General features: G+C 43.6%; 2 protein-coding genes across 2 annotated transcripts in view; one reads left to right on the forward strand and one right to left on the reverse strand.

The window, feature by feature from the left end:
• The window catches only part of PSMA2 (proteasome 20S subunit alpha 2), a 35,415-nt gene extending 20,435 nt beyond the window's left edge, over window positions 1-14,980 (reverse strand). The window contains exon 1 of the mRNA XM_082259853.1: window positions 14,868-14,980. Coding sequence (XP_082115979.1) covers window positions 14,868-14,908 — 41 coding nt within the window. The 5' untranslated portion in view covers window positions 14,909-14,980. The remainder of the gene's footprint in view (window positions 1-14,867) is intronic.
• A 232-nt stretch (window positions 14,981-15,212) lies between these two features.
• MRPL32 (mitochondrial ribosomal protein L32) lies at window positions 15,213-26,863 on the forward strand. The gene is made up of 3 exons (XM_082259793.1): window positions 15,213-15,388; window positions 18,707-18,882; window positions 26,515-26,863. The coding sequence occupies exons 1-3, from the start codon at window positions 15,277-15,279 to the stop codon at window positions 26,776-26,778; spliced, it is 552 nt and encodes a 183-aa protein (XP_082115919.1). The 5' UTR covers window positions 15,213-15,276; the 3' UTR covers window positions 26,779-26,863.
• Window positions 26,864-27,093: the final 230 nt, after the last annotated feature.

The raw sequence follows: 27,093 nt of genomic DNA on the forward strand, positions 1-27,093 counted from the left end.
GCATGTGGCACCGTGCAACCTAATCGCCGGGGCTTCCCCCAACGGCTTGTAGATTCCCGTCTTAGTCGGGGGGCGAGAGCCTGCTTGAAAACGGACAAATTGCTTGCGGTGAAGTGGAAGGATACACAGGATGTTTATGTTCTGTCCTCCCTTCACCCAGACACGACGATCCAAATTCCTACGGCAACTGGCGTTATGGAGAAACCCCTCTGTGTCCACAAATATAACCTTAATATGGGAGGGGTGGACCTTAACGACCAGCTTTTGGCGACGTATTTAGTTGCCCGTAAAGCCAGACGCTGGTACAAAAAAGTGTCTGTTTACCTATACCAATTGGCTATGCTGAACGCCTTTGTCCTATACAGGGCGTCAGGACGAACTGGATCTTTCCGGGAATTCCAGGAAGAGATCATCCTTGCCTACCTGTACCCAGGAGGCATGCCTGCCCAACTTCCCCTTCCAGATGCAGTGAGCCGGCTGCATGAGAGGCATTTTTCACATGTCCTCCCGAGTACCCCTACCCAAAGATGGCCCCAAAGAAGATGTGTCTGTAGCAAGCGCGGATTTAGGTGTGACACCCGCTATTATTGTCCCAAATGTCCTGACCAACCTGGTCTCTGCATCGGGGAATGTTTCGAGCTCTACCATACACTAGTGGATTATTAGCGTAGGGTACAGCACGACACAGTGTAGGGCACATAAACACAGGGTCTCGAAGGATGTTGGATGTACATCGACATTTTGAGAGACCCAAGCTGGAAGAGAAGATCGCAGTCCCAAATCAAGAAATAAAGGAACAGTTAGAAAGAAAAATAAAAGGATCCAAAAACTGTTGTGGTGTCAGTAATTTTATATGTCCTTCTACTCCTTCCTACTATACTTTTTTCAATGTCCTTTGTTTGTTTTTTTCATTCTTTTGTGACCTGTTTCTCTTGCAGGTACTCGTCGGCTACCACGCATTGATTTTATATATTCTGACACAAACAGCGTTTGCGCTCAGCATATATGGATACCTTTGCTGATAGCAGCTGTGGTGATTTTCTGATTTCAGCACTGCAGTTAAAATCCTATTTTGGTATACGTGGATAGTGTTGTGTATACCCATCATTAAATTCAGTGGGTGGTTGTTTGGGCGGTTAATGATGAGTAATACTATGCATTATTCCTGTGCCGATTTCTGATAGGTTCTCTTTTTTTCCGTTCAGCCCACAGGCTGCATGAAAAAAAAAAAAAAAAAAAAACCTATATGCCAAACAAGGACCAGCAATGTACTGGTATGTTGCTGGACTTTTGAGTGGTTATACCAGGATGATGCCTGCAGATTTAGGCATCATCTTGGTATCGTTTTTTACAGCCAGCGGTCGGCTTACATGTAAAAGCAATCCTAGCAGGTAATTGGCCGCTAGACTGCTTTTACATGCAGTGGGAGGGGCCTCCCCCCCCCCACCGCCGCCTTCGGTGTTTTTTCTCGGGCTCTCCTGTCCCACCGGTTAACCCGAGAGTGCAGCCGGTGGTTCAGTTATCTAACCATAGAGCTAATTGGAGATGAGAATGGCTCCAATCATCTCTATGGCCTAAGATGCCGGAGGCTACGAGCATTTTATGACTTCTGTTTCGCCAGAAATAAACAGGGCCATTGGGAAATTGGGAAAGTATTTTATCACACCAATTTTGGTGTGGTCAGATGCGTTAAGGTCAGAGGAGAGATCTAGAGTCTAAAAGACCCCAATTTTTTAAAAAAAAAAGAGTACCTGTCACCACAGATTGCTATCATAGGGGATATTTAAATTCACTATGATAACAATAAAAATGATTGAAAAAAAAAAAAAAATTCAAGGAAAGGTGTCAAAATAACATAAAAAAGCAAAAGAAAAAAAAAAAAAATTGAGCCCCCCCCCCTTTCCCCCGATGCTTGCGCGCAATGGCGCACGCAAGCGGTGGTCTAGTGTCATATGTAAACCGCAATTGCAGCATGCATGTGAGGTATCGCCGCGATCGCCAGATCGAGTGCAGTAATTCTTGCAGTAGACCTCCTCTGTAAGTCTAAAGTGGTAACCTGTAGAGACTTTTAAAGGTTTTTAAAAATGTACGTATGTTTTTGCCGCTGCGCAGGCATGCGCAATTTTTAAAGCATGTCATGTTAGGTGTCTATAAACTCGGCATAAGATCATCTTTTAAATTTTACCAAAAAAATTGGAATTATATAGTGTATTTGTGCAATAAATTAAAAAAAAATGTATTTTTTTCACAAAAATTGCGTTTGGAAAATCTGTGCGCAAATACCGTGTGACAAAAAAAATTGCAACATCCACCATTTTATTCTATAGGGCCTCTGCTTTAAAAAAATATATAATGTTTGGGGGTTCAAAGTAATTTTCTAGTAAAAAAAAAAATATTTTTTCATGTAAACAAAAAGGCACAGAAAAGGCTTGGTTTTCAAGTGGTTAGAAGAGTGGGTGATGTGTGGCTAAGATTGAGCGTAAAAATGCCGGGACAGTTCAAACACCCCCCAAATGACCCCTGAAAAGTAGACACCCAAAGCTTTTTTCTGAGAGGCATGGTGAGTCCATGGAGTATTTTATATTTTGCCACAAGTTTCGGGAAAATTATTATTATTTTTTTTTTTTTTTTTGTTTTTTTACAGAAAGTTGTCACTAAACGGAGTATTTTATGCATGCCATGGGAATATGTGAAATGACACCCCAAAATACATTCTTTTGCTTCTCCCGAGTACAGGGATACCACATGTGAGAGACTTTTTGGGAGCCTAGCTGTGTACGCGCCCCCGAAAACCAATCCACATCTTCAGGTTTTCTAATGGCGTAAATTGCTGATTTTACCCCTGACTACCTGTCACAGTTTCAGAGGCCCTGAAATTTCAAGATAGCACAAAACCCCCCCAAATGACCCCATTTTGCAAAGTAGACACTCCAAGCTACTGGCTGAGAAGCATGGTGAGTCCATGGAATAGTTTATATTTTGCCACAAGTTTCGGGGAAAAAATTTTTTTTTATTTTTTTATTTTTTTTTACACAAAGTTGTCAGTAAATGATATATTGCTCACACATGCCATGGGTATATGTGAAATGACACCCCAAAATACATTCTGCTGCTTCTCCTGAGTACAATGATACCCCATGTGTGAGACTTTTTGCCAGTCTAGTCGCGTACAGGACCCGGAAAACCAATGCGCACCTTTTGGCTTTCCAAGGGCGTAAATTGTTGATCTCACTCCTTACTACCTATCACACTTTTGAAGTCCATAAAAAGCCAAGATTGCACAAAACCCCCCCAAATGACCCCATTTTGCAAAGTAGACACTCCAATCTATTTGCTGAGAGGCATGGTGAGTATTTTGCAGCTCTCATTTTTTTTTGGAAAATGAAGAAAAAACAGGAAAATGCATTTTTTTTCCTCTTTTTTCAATTTCCAAAACTTTGTGACAAAAAGTGAGATCTGCAAAACACTCAACGTGCCTCTCTGCAAATAGTTTAGGGTGTCTTCTTTCCGAAAAGGGGTCATTTGGGGGGGGGGGGGGGGGGGTTGTGCTGTCTTGGCATTTCATGGCCTCCAAAACTGATAGGTAGTCAGGAGTGAAATCAACAATTTACGCCCTTGGAAAGCCTGAAAGCGGGGACTGGATTTCGGGGACCTGTACTCGGCTAGACTGCAAAAAAGTCTCACACATGGGGTATCCCTGTACTCAGGAGAAGCAGCAGAATGTATTTTGGGGTGTCATTTCACATATACCCATGGCATGTGTGAGCAATATTTCATTTACTGACAACTTTGTGAAAAAAAAAAAAAATATATATATATATATGTATTTCCCGGGAACTTGTGGCAGAATATAAAATATTCCATGGACTCACCATGCCTCTCAGCAAATAGCTTGGGGTGTCTACTTTCCAAAATGGGGTCATTTGGGGGGGGGGGGGGGTTGTGCTATCTTGAAATTTTAGGGCCTCCGAAACTGTGACAGGTAGTGCAGAGGTGACATGCACAATTTACGCCATTAGAAAACCTGGGAGTGTTGATTGGTTTTCGCGGTCCTGTACACAGCTAGGCTCCCAAAAAGTCTCACACATGGGGCATCCCCATACTCAGGAGAAGCGGCAGAATGTATTTTGGGGTGTCATTCCACATATACCCATGTCATGTGTGAGAATTTTATCTTTTAGTGACAACGTTGTGTAAAAAAATAAAAATAAAAAATAAAAAAATAGTAATTTTCCCAAAACTTGTGGTAAAATATAAAATATTCCATGGACTCACCATGCCTCTCAGCAAACAGCTTGGGGTGTCTACTTTCCAAAATGGGGTCATTTGGGGGGGTTTTGTGGTATCTTGACATTTCAGGGCCTCCTAAACCGTTAGAGGTAGTGAGAAAATGCAATGAAAAATGTACGCCCTTTGAAATTCTGATGGTGGGGATTTGTTTTTGTGGTCCCGTACACAGCTAAGCTCCCAAAAAGTCCCACATATGTGGTATCCCTGTACTCAGGAGAAGCAGCAGAATATATTTTGGGGTGTAATTACACATATACCCATGGCATGTGTGAGCAATATATAATTTCAATGACAACTTTGTGTAAAAAAAAAAAAAAAAATTTGTAGTCATTTTTCAAACACCTGTGACAAAAAAAATGAAATATTCAATGAGCTCCACATGCCTCTCAGAACATTCCTTAGGATGTCTACTTTCCAAAAAGTGGTAGTTTGGGGGGGGTTTTGTACTGCCCTGCCATTTTAGCACTTCATGAAATGAGATAGGCAGTCAAAAATTAAAGCTGCGTAAATTTCAGTATTTACACCATAGTTTGTAGACGCTATAACTTTTGCGCAAACCAATAAAAATACGCTCATTGAATTTTTTTTTGTCAAAGACATATAGCTAAATATATTTTGGCCAAAAAAAAAAATACATAAATTGAGTATATTGGATATTTTTTAAAAGACAAAGTTGAAAATGTCATTTTTTATGCAAAATTTTCGCTTTTTTTATTAATATCGCAAAAAATAAAAAGCGCAGAGGTGATCAAATACCACCAAAAGAAAGATCTGTTTGTGGGAAAAAAAGGACGTAAATTTCGTTTGGGTACCACATTGCATGACCGCACAATTGTCAGTTAACGTCACGCAGTGCCGAGTCGTAAAATACCCCCTGGTCGGAATGGGGGTAAAATCTTCCAGGGCTTAAGTGGTTAAAGCATTCTATGCATCAAGATAAAACGTCTTCTGTGTGCAGCAGCCCCCCTAATACCTGATCCCCCCTCTCTGTCCAGCGACGTCCACAAGTGCCTCAGCCATCCAGGACACTCTCCCCTGACTGGCTGAGGCACAGCAGCGGTGCCACTGGCTTCTGCTGCTGTCAAACTTAAGGCCCGTACACACGTAGCGATTGTCGGCCGTAAATATTCGGCCACCGACCGATCGGCCGATTGTCGGCTTGTTAGTATGATGCTTCCGACAACCGACAGCGAATTTTCGGCCGAATAGAATCTGGCATGCAGACTTTAAAATTTTTGTTGGCCGTCACCAGAACGGCCGATTGTTCGCCAGTCAGTACAGAATTCGGCCGACAAACAGCAGATTAGCAAGACTGGGCATGCTCAGAGAAGAAAAAAAAGACACGGAAAGTTAACCATCACATGACATCACTTCTGCAGTCGGCTGTTGTTGGCCGACAAAATTCGTGTGCAGTCTTTTGCAGTTTTCAGCCGACAGGACAGCACCGGACAAAAGACGGCCGATCGTTCAGCCAACAATAGCTACGTGTGTACAGGGCTTTAGTTAGCCAATCAGGAGAGAGAGGGGCGGGGTGAAACTGCAGCTCCGTGTCTGAATGGATACATGGAGCTGCAGCTTGGCTCGGGTGCCCCCATAGCAAGCTGCTTGCTGTGGGGGGCACTCAACAGGAGGGAGAGGCCAGGACCTCCAGCCAAGAACCTGAGAATTGGAGAATCCAAGCTACCCTGTCCAAAATCACTGCACAGAGTAAGTATACCATGAAAGAACATGACTTTACAATCACTTTAAAGTGGTTGTAAAACCTTACATACACCCAGTAAAGTGATACACAGATAAAACAAATCCTCCTACATGAGTTGTACCTGTCTATCTGCAAACTTTTCTTCTCTACATTCAAAGTCCAGAATTTTTAAAGCTTGTCTGGGAGTTCAAACAAAAAGGGGGCTTAAGGCCCGTACACACGTACCGATTGTCGGCCGAAAACTTTCGGCCGCCGAACAATCGGCCGATTTTCGGCTTGTTAGTATGATGCTTCCATGTGAATGAAGAAAAAAGTGGCACTTCCAGACCCAGAAACTTGGAAACTTGAGTTTATTTCTTCAAATCATAGGTGCAACATCAGACAAGACCACAAGACAGACTGGACAGCAGACGCGTTTCACACCTTGTGCTTATTCATTGCACAATGAATAAGCACAAGGTGTGAAACGCGTCTGCTGTCCAGTCGTCTTGTGGTCTTGTCTGATGTTGCACCTATGATTTGAAGAAATAAACTCAAGTTTCCAAGTTTCTGGGTCTGGAAGTGCCACTTTTTTCTTCATTCACATGGATTCCTCAGGTCACGGACCTTGGTGAGCACCCATTCCTACAGGACTGCCACAGCTGCTCGGGATCCATCTGGCTCAGCTGATTGTGTTCAGAGCGGTGATTTGTTTCTTTTTAGTATGATGCTTCCGACAGCCCACTTTCGGCCGAAAAGAATCGGTCGTGCAAGCATTAAAATTTTTGTTGGCGATTGTCGGCCGTAAATATTCGGCCACCGACCGATCGGCCGATTGTCGGCTTGTTAGTATGATGCTTCCGACAACCGACAGCGAATTTTCGGCCGAATAGAATCTGGTGTGCAGACTTTAAAATTTTTGTTGGCTGTCACCAGAACGGCCGATTGTTCGCCAGTCAGTACAGAATTTGGCCGACAGACAGCAGATTTGCAAGACTGGGCATGCTCAGAAAAGAAAAAACACAGGGAAAGTTAACCATCACATGACATCACTTCTGCAGTCGGCTGTTGTTGGCCGACAAAATTCGTGTGAAGTCTTTTGCAGTTTTCAACAGACAAGACAGCCCTCGGACAAAAGACGGCCGATCGTTCGGCCGACGATCGGTACGTGTGTACGGGGCTTAAGAGCTGAAGTTACACTCAGCAGACCTCAGCGAGAAGAGCTCTGAGAGCTGATTGGACAGAAGGGACACACACCCTCCACACAGAACACAGGAATGGAGCTGATACTGTCAATCAGCTGGAGGTTCCTCCCCTGGCACAATTTTTCTCTCGGGTGTAGAGCTGCACGATTAATCGTATGAAAATCGCGATCTCGATTCACCCCCCCCTGACGATCTAAACCTGACATATGCTCGATTCTTTGCATAGCTGCATAGCTTGTGAGGAAGCAGAGAGAACAGCTGTGGAAAAAAAAAAAAAGCCTCCTGGCAAACACCTATCAGCATTAAGTCTCCCAGTAACTATAAACAAAATGATTACATTGTGGTGTACTTTTACATGGTGTACATTTTTTCTATGTTGGCTTCTCTGCAGTTCTCCGGGAAAAATGATCACATCTGGCACCCTTTTTATGAATCGGAGAACTTCAGTTCGCCCAGGGTGATCAGAGGAGACAAAGCGAGATTACCGTAGTATGAAAATCTCTGGCGCGCTTTAACAAGCAGTGATAAATTATCACTGCTGAGTACACGAGGTTAATAAATAATAGTCCCCTTACATAAATTATATATTATATATATATATATATATATATATATATATATATACACACACACTGAATACACACACACATACATTGTGTATATATATATATATATATATATATATATCTACACATTAAATATATATCTACATGTATGTGTGTATATATACACACACATGTATATATATATATATATATATATATATATATATATACATAAATATGGCAGGAGGACATGATTACTGTGTTGGGGGGTCTGAACGAGGAAGAAGGAAGTCCATAATCTTCCTTTTTCCCCCTCAGTTCTCCCCCGATTCTGTCTTCACTCCCCGCTTCACAAGCTCCAGGCTGGTGAACCCGGGAGTGTGAATTCTGGCACAGATCGCCAGTGAAGTGCGGGGATCGCAGCTTCATAGCCTGGCTGTTTCTGTGTCTGTCAATGACAGATTCCCGTGTGAAGAGATGATCAGTGAAGAACATGTTCTCCGCTGATCATTTCTGTTTCATAAACTGAGAATGATGGAAATGAGCTGTGATCAGCAGGATCACTGCTCATCTCCATTTCATAAAGGCTCCGTTCACATGTTAGCGTATGGATCGCGGGCAGAACCGCCGTGGTTCCGCCCGCGATCCAGAGATTATTGCAAATCGCGGGACGCCTATTGCGTTTGAAAGACTGCTGCGCAAATACAGTGTGACATAAAATATTTCAACAATCGCCATTTTATTCTGTAGGGTTTCTGCTAAAAAAATATATAAAATGTTTGGGGGTCATAAGTACTTTTCTAGCAAAAAAAAACAGATTTTAACTTGCAAACAACAAGTTTCAGAAAAAGGTCTAGTCTTTAAGAGGTTAAACTTCCTTTCTCCCTGGCAGAGGGAAGGAAAAGATACAGGTGTCCTTTTGGCTCCGTTCACATGTTAGCGTATGGATCGCGGGCAGAACCGACGCGATTCCGCCCGTGATCCGGAGATTATTGCAAATCGCGGGACGCCTGCCCGTTGATTTGCAATAGCCCCCCAAACGCTGAGCGATGTTGCTGCGATTTCCGCCTGCCGAATCGCGGTAACATCGCGCAAAAAAAAAAATCGCGGGACGCATTACGCCCAAATAAGTACAAGAGCTTCCGTGGAGCGTATTGCGTACCGCGATTTTTTTTGCGCGATGTTACCGCGATTCGGCCGGCGGAAATTGCGGCAACATCGCTCAGCGTTTGGGGGACTATTGCAAATCAACGGGCAACGTACAGGCGTCCCGCGATTTGCAATAATCTCCGGATCACGGGCGGAATCGCGTCGGTTCTGCCCGCGATCCATACGCTAACATGTGAACGGAGCCAAAAGGACACCTGTATCTTTTCCTTCCCTCTGCCAGGGAGAAAGGAAGTTTAACCTCTTAAAGACTAGACCTTTTTCTGACACTTGTTGTTTGCAAGTTAAAATCAGTTTTTTTTTGCTAGAAAAGTACTTATAACCCCCAAATATTTTATATATTTGTTTAGCAGAAACCCTACAGAATAAAATGGCGATTGTTGAAATATTTTATGTCACACTGTATTTGCGCAGCAGTCTTTCAAACGCAATAGACTTTAATGAATAAAAAAAAAAAAAAAAACGTAACAGTAAAGTTATCCCCATTTTTTTTTGTTACACAGAGAATCGTGATCTTTATTCCAAGCTAAAAAATTGTGATTCTCATTTTGGCCAGAATCGTGCAGCTCTACTTGGGTGTCAGGAAAACTTGTCAGAATGAGTCATACTGATAGACAAATGACACTAAGGCCTCATTCACACCATGTGCAGAGACGTCAGTTTTTTGCACGCGTTCTGCAAGGACACCAAAGGAAAAAATTCTTCTCTGTGTGCCCTGTTCACACCACAGCACTGGTATCACTCGCGGATTTTTCTGCGCAGAAATCTGCAAAGTGTATGCAGTTTTCTTTGTGCGAAAAAAAAAAACACTGGTGTGAACTGGGCACATGAAAACTGATGTCAATGTGCCTAAAAACTTTGAAACGCACATGAAAACTAATGTAAACTATCTCTGCAAGTGAAATCTGTGTGACTTTCCCATCATTTTTCATGCAGGTATGGTGTGAACGAGCCGGAAGGGATTTTTTGTTTTCCAACTATACTTTGCTTTTACTTTACTAAGCTGCCTGTGGCTCTAACAGAATTTTACAAAATACTTAACGGTCACAACAGCACCAACAATCAAACAGGATGTGGATATTGAGATATTGACAGTTTGACTTTTAAATGAAAACCTAACAAAGAACAACTGCTGGTATTCTAGACTACAGCTCGTCAGCCATCAGAATTCCCCTTCTGTACTCAGCCCCTCCCAACCGCTGATAGTGAAAGTGAAAGCTGAAAAGCTGTGTCATTGCTGCTGAGTGAAAACACATCCCAAAGCTGAATACACACTATACAACTTTTATGTGATTTCCTTCAGATTTACCTTCAACTATGTAATGTAAGGGCCTGCCTGATTAATTACAAGCTGAAAATGTTTAGATTTGACCTCATATTATATGGTTTTGTTAAATCTAAAGGGAAAAAAAAAAAAAAAAAAAATCGATAGAAAATCGTATAGAGTGTATCCAGCTAGCTTTCAGAGAAACTTAATATGTACACTGTTTGTCCTCAGACTGAAATTCGTCTCTCATTAAGTAGCTTTTGTGGACTAAAGGAAATGCGGTGATAGCCCAAGACCTGTATTATTCTATACCCGATTTCTACAAAACATTTTATAACTGACAGCAAGGACTTGTTTATAGCAGTTTTTTGGGACGAAAAATAGTTTGGCGCCTGCCAAGAATACCAACTTCATGCCAAACTAATATTTTGTGGTGGAAGAAGAGAAGAAAAAGGCTTTACTAGCATTACTGCTTGGCAGATGGTCATTCCCGACAAGCACCCCCAAAAACACTGATCTATATGCATGCACTAAGGCAAATGTACAAGACACAAGCTAAATGGATCCCCAAATTCTGGGTGCACCACTTGGCATGCAGCTACCCCCATCCCAGGGAGAACATAACAAACGTGGGCTCACCCCACAAAAAAACCCTATACTGTAGACATTGCTGAATTCCTTCGTTATAAAACATCAACTTTGCCTTTTTCTGGGTCTCAGCACAAGGAATAATTTAGGCCTCGGCCTTGGACTGAAACTGTGATGGTGCGATCTTTCACTTATCCAGATATATTACAATTCAGGAAGTGACTCAGCCACAATGCTAGCTACAGAGCTTCAACGTAACTACTTTCAATTGTAAGGCCTCATACACACAGGGCGTTTGAAAAACGAGCTGCAAAGCCAGTTCTGACGCCAGGAAAAAGCAGCTGTAAAAATGCTTTTAGAAGAGTTTTGCGCTGGCGTTAATGTGCGTTTAGCCACATTTAGCAGCCCTCCTCTGCCCTCTTCTATTTTCCACTCAAATCCAACTACTACAGCTTAAAAATGCTTGATGCGGCTTAAGGCTGTATACAGCGTTAACACGTTTAGGCGCGTTAGGCGTTTTTACAGCCTAACGCTGCTGCTCCAAAACGCACTGGCCCTGGGTTTTTTTTTTTTTTTACAGCTTGAAAATGCCTATGCCACTTACAGCTCTTAAAAGCCTATGTGTGTAAAACTCCAAAGACATGCTGATAGGTTAATTGGATCCTGTATAAAAAAATTGGCCCTACTATGTATGTATGAATAAATGTGAGTTAGGGACCTTAGATTGTAAGCTCCTTTAGGGCAGGGACTGATGTGAATGTACAATGTAAATGTAAAGCACTGCGTAAATTGACAGCGCTATATACAAGTACCTGAAATGTGTGCATGAGGCCATAAAATAACATGGAGGGGCGTTTTTTAAGCCGCAAAAAAAAATTTGACGCTCCTTAAAGCAGCTGTAAAAAACGCCTGAGGCCCTAAACAACTGAATAGACTGAGGTAGATTACTACCACCCAAAAATGATCCTGATATTGTAAAACAACCCAAACTATCCTTGGTAGATTTCACCGATCCTTATCACTATATGAGTGTACATCTCGAATTTAGAGTGTATCCCCCGATGGCAGCGGAAAAGGTCTCTGGAATACAGAATTATACACTATAGGGCCACATATAAGTGGGTGCAGTAATGAATGCAAGACTCACGCATTCCTGCACCTGTAGGCAAAATGCACTGCTTTTTAGCAGATGCACAGGGGTGCCATTAAGTCTAATGCCTTGTTTCCACTGAGTGGTACGGTTAGGTACGCAATTTTTGCTGTTTCCATTGTCAAAGGTTGTAAATGGTACCCTAATTCCAAACCGTACCACTTTTTTGGTACCCTTTCGTTGGGGTACCAAGCACATTAGTACCGTACCAACAGGGTGGAGCAATACTGTTGAGGTACTGTTAAGCTTAGGTACTGTTGGCAGTGGAAATGCAAACCTGATCCAAGGTGTACCGAACCGAACCGCTCAGTGGAAACAAGGCATTAGGCCCCTTCCACACAGACCGGGCTCTTTTGGACTCCACCTGCTTAGCAGGAAATCTGTCCTCTGATCCCAGCTGAGCAGGCTGATGGCTGTCCGTGTCCACACCCGACTCCCATATGACCCCCATCTGTCTGTTTTTAGTGGACAGGATTGGATCAGATGTCAGCGGGGGTCAACAGACACATATTGGTTGACACTAGTGGTGCACTGAAATGAAAATTCTGATGCCAAAACCGAAAATTCAGGATGCACTTGGCCGAAAACCAAAATTGGCAGTTTAAAAATATACATATTGTTATAAATAATTGTATTATATTCGACTCCAATATCATGAATTTAAATTATGAATTTATTGTCGGCACATTTGAAGTGATGGTAAAAATCCTGCTTGCTGCAATTTTGGTGCATGTTTAGTGAGTTTTAAAAAAAAAAACCGGCACCAAAAATGCACCTCCCCATTGAAAACGCAACAAGAAAGCATCAAAAATGCACCCGCACGGTTTTTGAGTCATATGACCTATGAAAAACACACCAAAAGCACAGCAAAATTGCGGCCGTTTTTGACAGTCATTATCGGCGCCTTTTATTTTTGTTTCCCCACAATGCTGAAAACTGTATTTTCAGCCGCCGAAATTACAGTGCATCATTAGCTGACACCCGCTGCTCCACAGAAGAGCCTGGAGGGTGCGATCCAGTCTGTCTGAAAAACTGACAGGTGGACCCCGATCGGTCTGCCTGTGTGAAAGGGCGTTACTTGCACCCCCACTCCTCTGAAATCCAGGTGCAGGAAATCGCTATGCGATTTTCATGTGGCTGAGATAAAAAAAAAAAGGGGGGAGCATTTCCCACAGGTACAGCAACTTATTCAAATGGATAGGCTACTGTGCCTGACAAATGAGAGCCACACCTGCCACATACGTGTAACCCTAGCCTGTCAATAATGGGTATGTGTTGCAGCATTGCCTCAGAGACCCATTTCACACAAATCACTCTTCACCACGTCCATTAGACAAGGTTACAGTGTACACACATCTGTGGAACATCTTGACAGGTGATACCACCTACTGAGTATGCCCTGTGCCACAATGCAGTCTCATGGCTTTAGTACTGTCTATAAGGCTGTCCGGGGGCCACTGATTGGATGTCACAGTGGTCACATGACCAGCAGTCCATCCTGATAAGTAAAAGGAGGGGAAAGCGCCTTGAGTGTGATAAAAGATTTTTATTACAATAATGATGTAGCAACTTACATAAAGGTAAGAGGATACGCGAGTCAAACCTCACGCTGGTGATGTATGCAGCATCCAGGCAAAGTCACTCAGTTCTGGAGGACTGGAGAGGCCTCCGGAACTGAGTGACTTTGCCTAGATGCCGCATACATCACCAGATGTAGCGTGACGTTTGACTTGCGTATCCTCTTACCTTTATGTAAGTTGCTACATCATTATTGTAATAAAAATCTTTTATCACACTCAAGAGGTGCTTTCCCCTCCTTTTACATAGAGTTGGCTTCACTCCCCTGGTCAGCTGCCCTGAGTGTCCATCCATCCATCCCTGAAACCACCCCGGACCTGCTCATCCCTCACTGGATTTCAAGTTAATTTAACATCTTCCTCCCCCTGGGACTTGCACATGTACTTTCCATCCCCCCCTTGTGCTTACCTATTATGATTCACTGTGTGATGCCGAACTGTATCCCGGTTAGATACCCCGGATACATCCTCTGGCACTAACCTTCCATTGCAGCTGTCACTCCCATAGCACTACCTCTGAGCGCCATCCTACCTACTATCGCCACATCCTGATGACTAGAGACTGTGAGCGGTCTATGGTCTGATCGCTCAGTGCTAAAATCTCAGCTATCCATGGACGCATATGTGCGTTAAAGCTCGCTCTCTTTGCGGCTGCACACGTGCGTTACGTAGGACGATAAGCTTTGCTATCCATGGATAGCTGAGATTTTAGCACTGAGCGATCACAGACAGCTCAGTCTCTAGTCATCAGGATCTGGCCGGATGGACTCCTGGTCATGTGACCACTGTGACATCCAATCAGTGGCAGTGTCTGTGGATGGCTTAATACTATAACAGGCCAGAACAGAAAGTGACACAAGTTCACCAAATACAAAACCTAAGACCCACATTTTTACATGTGAAAGTAAAAAAGAAGGCCCAGCCACAACCTCCCATCCATACATTAGGTGACACAGACATCAGCACAATGAAAGCTACTGAATAAGAAAGCGTTGATGCTCCACCAATCACAATCTATTTTTCTTGCTTCTTGGCCAGCTTCTAAATGAAAGGGATAATGTGATTGGTCGGCTTACACAGACAGTGTCAGGCCACTAATGCAGTGAGGCTCTAGGCCCTGAAGCACGCTCCCGGGCTGGACTAACCATTCGTTATGGGCCTAGGTAGGTGGTAGAGAGGATATGACAGCCGTGCATACTCCATGTGTACAGAACACCTCGCACGCTGTGATTGGACGGCCGGGCGGCGGAGTGACTCTGCAAAGTGCCGGCTGGCGGGACACAGAGCGGGCTGAGGGGGGCGGCCGGCCGGGGAGGTAGAGGGAACACACTGGGGATGGGTGGCGGATATTATACGTCTCATACAGCGGTAGGTCCTCGCCTTAGCATCCCACTTACCTAAAAGTGGTGAGAGAGAAACTGTAACCACGTTCCGCCATCTTTACTCCGCTCCTCCTCTTTGTGAGCCGTAAGGCGAGCGCCTCACTCCTCGCTACGTCAGGGGCCGCGCACTGCCTGCCGGGAAATGTAGTACAAGGAAATACAATACGCACTATGGATGTTCAGAAAGCACAACAAAACCCGTTTTTTATTCTGTCAGAGTTCATTATTTATTAAGTCTATTTTATTTTTTTGTGGTCTACGTGTAATAAGGGCTCTTTTATGTGGCAGGGAATTTGAGGCATGCGCAGTGTAGTGTGAAGGCTGGTTGGCAGAGGCCATGTTGTGGTGGGAACATGTCACGTGGTTGGATGGTGCTACGGCGCGTGCTCGTTTGCTCTTTGACAGGAGGGAGGTCAAGGGAAAGATGGCGTTACCCTTAGGACCATCCGGAGGTGTCTTCAGCCTGCTGCTGAGGTGTTGGATAAGGACAGAGGAGACTCTTCTCAGGGCTCTGGGCCTGCAGCCCTTCCATCCAGGTGACAATTTTTCTACATGCTTCTAGCAGTTAGACATCAGCTTCTCCTGTATGGACCGAGGCTGAGCACCAGTTCTCACAGTAGGGTTGCCACCTCATCCCTTTAATATAGTACACAGGTTCTGAGGCTGATATAATGCACATAAGGCACCAAGTGATTTTTTTAGTGCCGGTTCACACTTCGCGTGTGCGGCGATCGCATGTAATATCGGAGCGCACTGCTCCTTCATTACATGCGATCGGATGTGCAGTGCGAATTCAGCCATACACTTTGTATGGCTAAATTCGCACTGCACCTGTACAAAAAGTCGCACATGAGGCATTTTTTCAGCCACCTCAGGATCGGATTGCACAGTTGTTCATACTTGTGCGATCCGATCCTGTGCGAACTGTCAGATCGCACTGCGATATGCGATCAAACTGGGGGTGTCGTTAACATTTCATTGACACCCCCAGCATATCGCATATGGCAGTGTGAACTGCCAGATGTGCGGATGCGATGCGGGAACACGCTGTATATTCGCAGCCTTCCCGCATCGCACAAGTGTGACCCAGCACTAAAGCGGCGTTCCACCCGTTTTTGTGTTTATTAAAAGTCAGCAGCTACAAAAATTGTAGCTGCTGAACAATAAACACACGCTTACCTGTCCCACGGTCTAGGGATGCGGCCAGATGCCTCTCCCTCTTCTTTCCGTGGCATCGGCATCTGTAGTGTGGGCACCCAGCCGTGACAGCTTGCAGCTTCAAGCGGTTGTAAACCCTATAAAAAAAAAAAAACCTGCAAGACAAAGGCATAATGAGCTAGTATGCATCGCATACTAGCCCATTATGTGTAACTTACCTTAAAACGAAGCCCCGACACGGACCCCCGGACATCGCTGCGGGCGCTGCCATGATCCCTCGTCGTCTCTTCCGGGTTCGGCGGCTCCGGCGAGCTGATTGGCCGGAAGAGACGGCTCCGGCGCGATGATTGGCCGGAGCCGCGATGACGTCACTCCCGCGCATGCGCGTGGGAGTGATTTTTCCGGCAAGCTCCCGGCAACTTAATTGAAGGTCCCCCTGGACCTTCAGAGCGCCGCGCGAGCGGCTGCATGCACTGTAAATATCTCCTAAACCGTGCTGGTTTAGGAGATATTATTTGTACCTACAGGTAAGCCTTATTATAGGCTTACCTGTAGGTAAAAGTGTCAAAAAGCGGGATACTACCGATTTCACAGCCTGGTGCATACTGCGCAAGTCGCGAGTGGACGGGCAATTTTCTGGGGCCTGTGACAGATTGCAGGGAGGGTGGGGGAGATGAGAACTTCTGCTTGAGCTGCCTAGGCGGCCCGAGCAGAAGTGGGAGAGGGTTCCTCTCAAATCTAGGATGAATTACAGAATCTCCCCTCCTCCAATCATAAAACACTTTAGCTCATTTCCTCGCTCCCGCAGACATTCTTCTTTTCATGCAACTGGTCCCCTAAAGCGGGTTGCAGCTCTCTGATGTCCTCACATAATATAAGTAAAAAATAAAGCTGCGCTACAAAATGAACAGGGCAAACGAGTGAACAAACACACAAAAAAATTGATATAAGTACAGTGCACTATAAATGATTAAATGATCAAATAAAACAGTGCAAATGAGTGAACAAACACAGAACAAAAATTATATAAGTACAGTGCACTATAAATGATCAAATAAAACAGTGCAAATGAGTGAACAAACACAGAAAAATTACAGTGCACTGTAAATGATTGAAATAGATCCCAAATCAGGCAATAGAGAATGGAATAAAGTGCAAATGCAGTGAACACAACACAAAAAGTCCAAAATCTCTGCAGGTAAGTGAAATGTAGCGAATGTCCTCCACCGATAGGGATAAAGTTGTGGTCCTTGGTGCTCAGTACATAGACACACTCATGCGCTTACCAGAGATCATAGGAAACACGCCTGTATAAGTGAATGTCCCTCTTGGGAATAGTGATTTCTTCAATACATCTTATTTTTGCCAGATCGTGCAGGTTATACCACAGGAGCTCCCCCCCGAAGTCAGCTGTTGCTTCACCCCCTCCCCGTTCTCGGTTGCTGCCAGTCCCGGCTCTTCCTTCCTCCTCACAACCACAACAACATGGCGGAGCGCGAGCACGTCGGGAAGGCCTGGCAGTTGGGGAACGTCACAGAAACAAGCACTCTCACTCATCACATAATATGCAACATAAGAAGCCTAGTATTGTACCAGAGGGCAGTGAGGACCTGCCCATAACCCGGAGCGTCAGACAGTGGAAGAGAGGACCAGCTGCCAGGGTAGCTTCCCCCTTCCCAGCCAAATGAGCATTTAACCCATGGAGTGAGGAGGGCACCCCATTGCATGGGTTCATTTAAAGCCCATCTATAGTCAAAACCTGAAATTCTTGTGTCATTTCTACATTGTTTCAATTATTTCTAGCCTACTTCTAATAATCTTACAACTTATGTTGTAAAGATCCCCCCCAGATTTAATTTCTTTTATTCTTTGACATATATATTTATTATGCCCTGTTGGAGCCATTGCTGTGTCACACATTTTAGAGAGCCAGCTTTTGTACTACAGAAGTGCTGAGAAGAGGAGTTTCAGGAGGTGGAGTCAGTACAGGAATCACTGCTTGCAGGCAGCAAGATACCATGGGATATGTAGTCTTTAGAAATTTTAAAATAAACCCCAATAGCATGCAGGGAATCCAGGAAGTTGTGGAAAGAGATGGTCAGCAGACAGGAGACAGGTAGCAATCACAACATCAAAAGAGATTTCTCAAATAAGCTTATATTGGATAGTTATATATATTTTTTTTGTTATTATAGTGTTGATGTAAAAAAATTAAAAGTGTATGCTATGACATCTGAGTTCCCTTTTTAAAGCAGTCCTGCGCTACGCTCTAAAATTAAGCCCCGGTTCACATTAGTGCGATCGCATGTAATTTGGAGCGCACTGCTCCTAAATTACATGTGATCTCATGTGCAGTGCAAATTTCAGCCATACACTTTGTATGGCTGAATTCACACCGTATCCACACTAAACTCGCACATGAGGCTTTTTTTTTTTATCCGCAGCAGCAGAATCGGATCGCATAGTGGTTCACACTAGTGCGAACTTGCAGATCGCACTGCGATATGCGATCGCAACTGGGGGTGTCGTTAATTTTTAATTGACATCCCCTGCGTATCGCATGTGGCAGTGTGAACTGCCAGAGGTGCGGATGCGATGCGGGATCACGCTGCATCTTTGCAGCGTTCCCGCATCGCACAAATGTGAACCAGCACTAAAGGGTTCTTTTTAATTAACAGTGTGTTCTTCTCATGCAGCTTTAGCTATTCAGTCTCCAGTAACCAGTCCCATTGAGGCAGAGGAGGAGGACAGATCTGACAATGTTCCCAGTTTTCTGGATAGCATCTTTTGGATGGCTGCACCTAAGTCCAGGAGAACTATTGAAGTAAATCGCTGTAGACGAAGAAATCCTAATAAACTTATAAAAGAAAAGGTAATATTTGTTTAAAGCTTAACTTCAATGTTCTCTTTGCATTAAGTCTCTTAATAGTGTTGATGCATAATGCTGTATTGAAATACTGCGACCTGTCATTCCGAAATTTGCTAAACATGATGCTTTTCTTTTGTCTACATCTTGAACTGTAGATACATATTATAATGCAACGTTTCGGAGCCGCACAGGACCCCTTCGTCACATGCCTGACAAAGGGGTCCTGTGCAGCTCCGAAACGCTGCACTATATTTTTTTGATGTGATCTTATTTGGAATAAAGTTTTTGGACTGCTTTTGCAAGATCCTTGGTGTGCTGGCGAATATGTATCTACTTGTAACCGATCCAGTTGCCAACTGGTGATCGCTTCAGCACCCAGTACACACGAGCCTACAAACCAGGAAGGTGTGCGATAGGACTATGAACTATAATATACCTCTTGAACTGGACTTGGAGGCAGGCTATAGGCACTTGTGTATTTACTAATTCTTAATAAGCAGTAATTGAGCTTTAAGCCAAGAATAATAGACCACTAGAGATATGAAGTAGGAGTCTGTTTCTCCACATATTAGGGTGTCGCCATTCCAGTTATTATATCATTCAATAAGGAATGCAAGTGGGACTCTGCAGACACCCTATTTAGATTGTATAAAAAAACTGCCACTCCTATACATATACTGTACATGTTTAAAATAACATGATTTTTATTAAAGTGGTTCTAATGGCAGAAGATTTTTTTTAACCAAATGCATTCTCTGCTTTAAGCTAAAAACCCTTTGTGTGCGGCTCCCCCCTGTTTTGAAAGAACAATAGTCTTTATCACAAGAAGCTCCTACCAGTGTGGCCCTTACCCTAAAAGCTAAAACCTGCTACACACTTTGTTTTTTTTTTGTTTTTTTTTTCATTCAACCCAGCGAGCTGAACAAAAAAAGCTGAAGCGCTCAGGAGGAGCCACCACTAAGCTACTGTATTCTAATGGGAGGGGGGGCCCTACCAGAACACACCGGTCAGCGATTTCAGCCGTTGGCAGAGATCGCTGATTGGGTGCTGATCGACAGACCTTTTTTCAGTCATGCCCCTTGGACAGAAGTCGTCTGTGGGACCGACTCCTGTACACTTGAGCCGAATGTTGGCTGATTTCAATTGAACTGGCCTATGCCGCCTGATATTCGACCCATGTGTCTAATCTACTGACAGCCACAGAGTCATTCTAAAGGGACATAGTGACATATGATGCATTCTTTTGTGGGTCAAATGCCACCAAAATAAAAAGCTTTTAGGGATGTTTGTTTTATAACGGTTGCTCTAGAAGTTTTGATAACCTTGAAAAAAATGGTGTTCTAATAGTGGAGAATAATGGGTCTACCCACATCATCCCAGGTAATTGTATATCATGCCATCATACACTGTGTGTAAATAATGACTTGTATACATTTCCTTTTTTTTTTTTTTTTTTTTTCTATTAAGGTTTCCTGTATGTTTATCCTTTAAAGTAGAACTATAGGCAAAACTTTTTTTTTTTTTTTTTTTCATTTTGGATAGAAGGAAGGTCATAACCCATTTTGGTTTAATTTTTGCCATCTGTGCCCCATTAGGGAGATTAAGGTTCACTTCCTGTCCCATAGCCAAAACAGGAAGTGAGAGGAAATCCCTCCAAATAAAGGAAATCTCTTGGTCATCATCAGAACTAGTGTTCCCGGGATACAGACCGCAATAAAAACAACAGGTGTTCTAATCCCGCTCTATTCCAAACTGAAATGTAAAAGTTTTTTGCCTTTAGTTATACTTTAAAGTGGGACCAGATGGGGTTTGTTAAGGGGAGACAGGCTTCTGACGCCACAAGACAAGTTATCAATCTGCTTCATCATGCTGAGCGCACTAAAACGCCTTCTCTGCTCTTATCCATAGACGCAGAGAAGGCGTTTGATCGTGTCCATTGGGGGTATATGAGCGCAGTATTGGAAAGGTTTGGTTTTAATGGTCCGATTTTTTTCGGCTATTATGACCTTATACACTTCCCCAACGGCCAGAGTGTTGTCGGCGGGTACTTTATCAAAAACTTTTCCGATACTAAATGGCACACGTCAAGGCTGCCCACTCTCCCCTCTGATATTTAATTTATTGATCGAACCTTTGGCGGAAACGCTTAGACAAAATTCTGGGGTCTCCGGCTTTAAATTTCAGCATTCACAACACATCATCACGCTTTTTGCTGATGACATAATTTTGAGCTTGACGAACCCCACCGTGTCCTTACCTGCTGTCCACAATATTTTGCAAACATTTAGCACTATCTCTTATTATAAGGTCAATTTCGATAAATCTCTCATTTTAAATATGGGCATACAGGGCCATGCACTTAGTCATCTTAAGCAAAAACTACCCTATACATGGACCCTTCAAGCTTTGCAATATCTGGGTATATCCTTGACGTTTCCGACTTCTGGGTTACTGACATCTAATTTGCGACCACTGATAACTTATATTTCTAATGACATAAATAAATTAAAGAAGACGGAATTATCCTGGGCTGGAAGAATAGCTGCATTTAAAATGACGGGCCTCCCTAAGATACTGTATATCTTTCGCGCCCTTCCGATTCATATCCCTAAACATTATATCAACTCATTTAACAAACTCCTGCGTACCTTCGTTTGGCAGGGGAAACGAGCAAGATGCGCATATACACATATGACACGACCTAAATCGGTTGGGGGGTTGGGATTACCAAATCTAGAGGATTATTACCATGCATCTCGCCTGGCTCCTTTGCAGCATTGGTTTACCCATAGAACTCATAAAACATCTCTTCCGTGGCTTCCAATAGAAGCTGTACTATCCAATTCACAGGACCTATATACGTTACTTTTGGCAGATATGTGGAAACCTATAACAATGCATACTCTCCCACTAACAATAAGAGCCTCTCTACAGTCTTGGCGATACTTAACTGCCCAATCACAGCTAAAACCACAGCAAAATAATATATCAGTTCCCATACCCTTATCGACCATGAGCATTTTGCTTCCTTGTGTTCACATTAATAAATTGGTGGCGGCAGGCATTGATACAGTTACGCAATTGTATCAAGGCAACACTATTAAATCTTTTGCAGCCCTCCAACAAGAATATTTACTCACTCCTCAGGCTGTTTTCGCTTATATTAGCATAGTGAGCTTTATATCTAAACATCCACTCCCTAAATTCGATATTCCTCAACCACTTTGGAAATACCTCACAGATCCAAACTCCAAGATCAAAGGGATATCGGTGTTCTACAACCAACTACAGCAGAAACTCACTTTTTTTAAAACATCTTACATGACAAAATGGGAAAGAGACCTCGGTTCGTCCTTTTCCAACGAGCAATGGAAATGGGCGATACGTACGTCTTATAAAGCAACACAATGCGTTACACACTGGGAACAATTTCAGAAAATAGTTACTAGATGGTACCTGACCCCCCTATCGTCTGTCTTTAATATACCCTAAATATGATTCATTATGCTGGCGTAAGTGTGACCAAACTGGCACACTTTTTCATATATTTTGGTCCTGTAAAGGTCTTATTAGTTTCTGGAGGAAAATCTTTGAAATACTTTCCGAGGTTACAGGTATATTAATCAAACCCGAACCCGCCTTAGCGTTATTATTTTTGGGCATTGAAAACATCCCATTTGACATTAGAACGGTGTTCATACATATATTGATAGCAGCCAAAACGGTCATTGCTAGGTGCTGGAAACAACCTATAGCCCCTTCCCACATAGAAGTAATAAGTTTAGTCAACCAACACTTCTCTTTGGAAAAGGCATACGCCTACTCTGTGTTTCGAGGTAGCAAATTCCACACAGCCTAGTCTCTTTGGCAACAAAGCCCTTACTTCCATAGTGTATAACGAGATACTAACGCCAGCTTATGGCGTGATTCAAAGCATGATGGTATTTTCTTAGGTCTTAAATCTATATAGTATGAGATCCTTTTGTTTCCTGTTCTTGCTCTATATATTGTTATAACTCATTGTAATTTATTAACATATCTATATTTTTTTCTTTACTATATTTTCTTATATTTTATATGTCTGTATTGTTTCATGTGAAAATCAAATAAAAATTAATTGAAGTATAAAGTGGGATTAAACCTAAAAAAGAACAAATTGCCGACAGGTAGGATTTTTATGACAGAAGAGCCCCTATTGGTCTCTTCTGTCATTAACCCTTCTCCCTGCCTGTCAGCGTTTTTATGTACACTGAGCCGTGCTTGCATAGCTCAACATACATTTGCAGCAATGCTGTGTGCCGAGATGATGTGACTCAAATACGCATGGACTCATATGGCATAACCGCAGCCCAGTCAACCAAGTGGCTGAAGAGTCAGGCCCATTAGGGAAGATCAGGAGAAGATGGCAAGCCCTGTGGCTGATGGGAATGCTGATAGCGCACTGCTTGGAGGGGATTGCTTGCTAGGTAAGTATGCCATATTGTGATAATATAGTGTGCTGTCTAGCACTATATGGGTAAGAGCCCTTGGGGTTCAATCATTTTTTTTTTTTTTTTTTTATTAGTCCAAACAAACAATTTTACTTCAGTAACAGATGCAGTTGCTGTGTGTGCTGGATAAACCGTATGTAGCCTCAACTACACACAGTATACAGTGCAGTCTCTTTGCATCCAAACAGAAACTTCTCATTATCCCTCTCCAAGAACAAAATTGAGTCGGGCTGAGGGTTGCTTAGTCATTCACAGGGAGCTTTGTATTCTATGAATGCAAAGCTTCCTCTGATTGGCTAAGAGGGGGGGGGCGGACGTCAAGAAAGGTTTTCGTATTCATAGAACACAAAGCTGCTTGCTGTGAATAGCTGAACAGGATTCAGCTGAACTCGAGTTTGTTCCAGGGGCAGGATGCAAAGTTCCTTTCTACTTCCAAAACACAGCGCTGTATACAGTTTTTACAGCATATCCAGCCACAGCATCTGTTAGTGAAGTAAATTATTTAATTTGGACCAGCTTAGTCCAAACAAACTGTTCTAATTTCCCTCAAACATGGAAATCAGCTTTAAATGGTTCCAATTTATTCTTTTGTTACTTCTATTGACTGTCTATTGGAACAGGAAGTGAGTGAAACAACAAACGGTTGAAGTCAAAGTTAATCTGGTTATATTTTGCTTTCTCTGATTTCTCCATCAACATTCAAGTGATTTTTTTTTTTTTTTTGTTATATATAAAACCTTTTCTGTTTTCGATAAAGACCTTATTCTGGACCTAGTGAGGTCATTACAGGGTTTCTGTGCATTGTCTGCAGATTATGGCTTATGGGAGGGGCCAGCAGGGTGCTGTACATAGCTTCTTGAACACAACACAGCACTCTGAGCCAGTTTTTATCTCGAGCCCTAATGCAAACAGTGGGCTACATCTTGGGAGGAGGTATGAAAATATCAAAATACCTTGATCAGTGGATGTCAGTCTTGGAGGAGTGGGTGTTCATAGGCAGGCTGCATTAGTGTGCAGACTGTATTGGACTGTAATGCCCATATGTGAGGATGAGTCTTAAATGTTTGAAAGAACTGAAATCCAGTGAACCAGAGACATTATAGCTGGGGAGGAAAAGGGTTAAATGATGCTGGATGTCCTCCAGCCAGGAAAGAAGAAGGGCTCTATCTAACTCGCTGCAGCGGCTAAGGGACCTCAGAGAAGCTCACAGTGTGCAGTGAAATTAAAGTAAGTAATGTCAATCGGGGAGGAACCTGTACAATTGTGCTCCTACATCGCTTCTCTGCCTTTTGGCTAAGATCAAGTGTAGTATCTGTTCTTATCAGTTGGTATGGACCTTGGCTAGTACCGGCATGACCAAAATCCGGAGCGCCTGGACGTCACTGGGGTATGGAGAGTAGGTCATGTCCGGGAAAGCATGTGGGGTCCGTCGCCTTCTGATTTGAATGGGTTAAGCTGTTCTTACCAGTTTGAAGGGAGCAAGAAAGCCGGTCTGTCCTGGAGGCCAGTTAGTATTGCTCCTGGATGTAATTGGCTGAGGAACAGGGATGGTGATGGGAGGGCCTTTCCTCCTGAGTTGAATCTGGCCTTGCAAAAGGCTTGTCCCCAGTTGAAGGTAGGCTCTCCCTAAGCTGTTCAAGTTCCGATGCCTGCTGGTAGGGATAGGCTGCACTGGTCTGGCCGAAGGCCGGGACTGAAAAAAGCCCATAGTGTATGTGCCCTTGGGGTGGCAGCTCAGGGGTGCCGTAATTCTCACTGGTGAGACGCAGTTAATCTTTGAGTTTTTGGCACCTTGGTCACTGCACCACATACACTTTTTTCGCACCTGCCTCTTGGGACAGGCCTTTTGGCTGGGACCAGAGGAATTTTTTATTTCTGGCCGGGGGGCCTGTCAAGGTCTTGCACTTTGACACTACCCGCACTTCTCCTCTTCCCTTTCCCCACTCTTTTTTGTGTTGTGTGTGTTCACGTTTGTCTTTTTATGTGGCGGTGTATACTTTCACGGCACGACTAGTATGGCGTCGGTCCTCGGGCCTGCCCTGAAAGTCTTGGGAGGGGGTGGATATGGCCTTCTGGCTTAGTTCGCCCTCTCTCATGGGGTCTCCCTTCAGGGGAGCCCCACCTAGTACTTTGGGTGGGCTGTTTCGGCAGTCCTCCCAGAGAACGGGGTCTCGGCCAAGGACCAAGTGAGTACTTCAGTCCCTGTCAGGAGCCTCGCGCCCCGGGGGATCAGGGTTAGGGCCCTTCCTTTTCGGGGGAGGGCCACGTGTACGCCTTGTGCACTTTTTGTGTTTCTCACGTTTTGCGTGTGCAAACTTTTTTATGCACCGGGTGTAGCTTGAGTGTGTTTCACACACCACGGGCTTAAGAAAAAAAAAAGAAAAATTGTGCTCCACATGCACCTTTTTGGTTCAGTTATCAGGTTTTTTCGTTGTAGATTTGCACCACCGTGGAAAAAAATGAATAAATAAATTGTGCTGAACTGAAGGTAAGACGAGTTCAGTGTTAAATCCTTTGCCCAAGTTTTTATTGCTATCGCTTCTTGTCCCCGTGGCGAGTGTTATCTACAATAGAAAGTGAGGAGAAAAAATCTCCTCAATAGGGATGCAGATAGAAATGAAACATGACAGAGGTTCTAAGAGCACCCTACTTCCCCCCCCCCCCATACATCAGATGTCAAGAGCCCCCCTGCTATCAGAGGTCAAAAGTCCCCCACCCTCCCTTACCATACAGCCCCTTTACCTTGTTCTTCTGCCTGGAAGAAGCTGTGGATGGAGCTGGGAAGCAGAAAGTGCAGGGTCTGGAGGAGGACCAGAGAAGGGCTGAGTGCTGAGACCAGGGTAGGCAAAGATGAGGAAGTGTTGCAGCTGCACAGAATCTGTATTAGAAGCGCTGTCCTCCTATTTGGTGTGAAATGCTGAAACAGGGTGGGGACAGAGATGAGGGGGTTGCCGTAGCTGCAGGAGAGGTGCGAGGTCCACATGAAATGACCTGGAGTGCCGCATTCAGCCCAGGGGCCTTGTGTTTGACACATGTGTTCTAAGCAATGATATGTTTAGTAATGTAGGAGTACATACCAGAGTTCACATACTTTGTTGTTACCGTGATGCCATTAACCCAATACCCATCTTTCATTCTTTTGCAGAACAACATTGATCAGTGTCCCGAATGTGGTCATTTGAAACTGAAACATGTGCTATGTGGATTTTGCTATGAGAAGGTTCGACATGAAACACATCTTATTAGGCAAGAAATAAAAGCGAAAGAAGATGGACCGTTCAATTCTCCTACCGTGGAGTCAGTTGTCCTCTATGATGGTGAAAAGCCACATTCAGGAGATGACGGAAAGAGGATTATTGAGAGAAAACGGAAACGGCCATCATGGTTTACCAATGAATTTTATACGTAAATTGCACTTGAGTATCCCAGGTAGCTGCAAGATAACCTTGGTAGGCTGGTCTGTGAAAATGTAAAGGTGCCGTGCTCGATAAGACTCTTTTCCCTCTTGTCAGTGCAATTAGAAAGGAACTGGCAAAAAAGTATTCTCTGTCCTATTTTGTGATTGGATGAAAGTTGAGGATATTAAAAGTTCAAAGTTTTGCATATACCTGGTTGTATTATTTTAATCCCTAATGTTTTTGTACTCGCAAGACTACTCAGTGTTTGATCAGAATGTTCCATTCTTATACCTCATCATCATTATTATACAAGATTTATATAGCGC

Source organism: Pelophylax lessonae (assembly GCF_965119305.1).
Source record: "Pelophylax lessonae genome assembly, chromosome: 5".
Classification (NCBI taxonomy): Eukaryota; Metazoa; Chordata; class Amphibia; order Anura; family Ranidae; genus Pelophylax; species Pelophylax lessonae.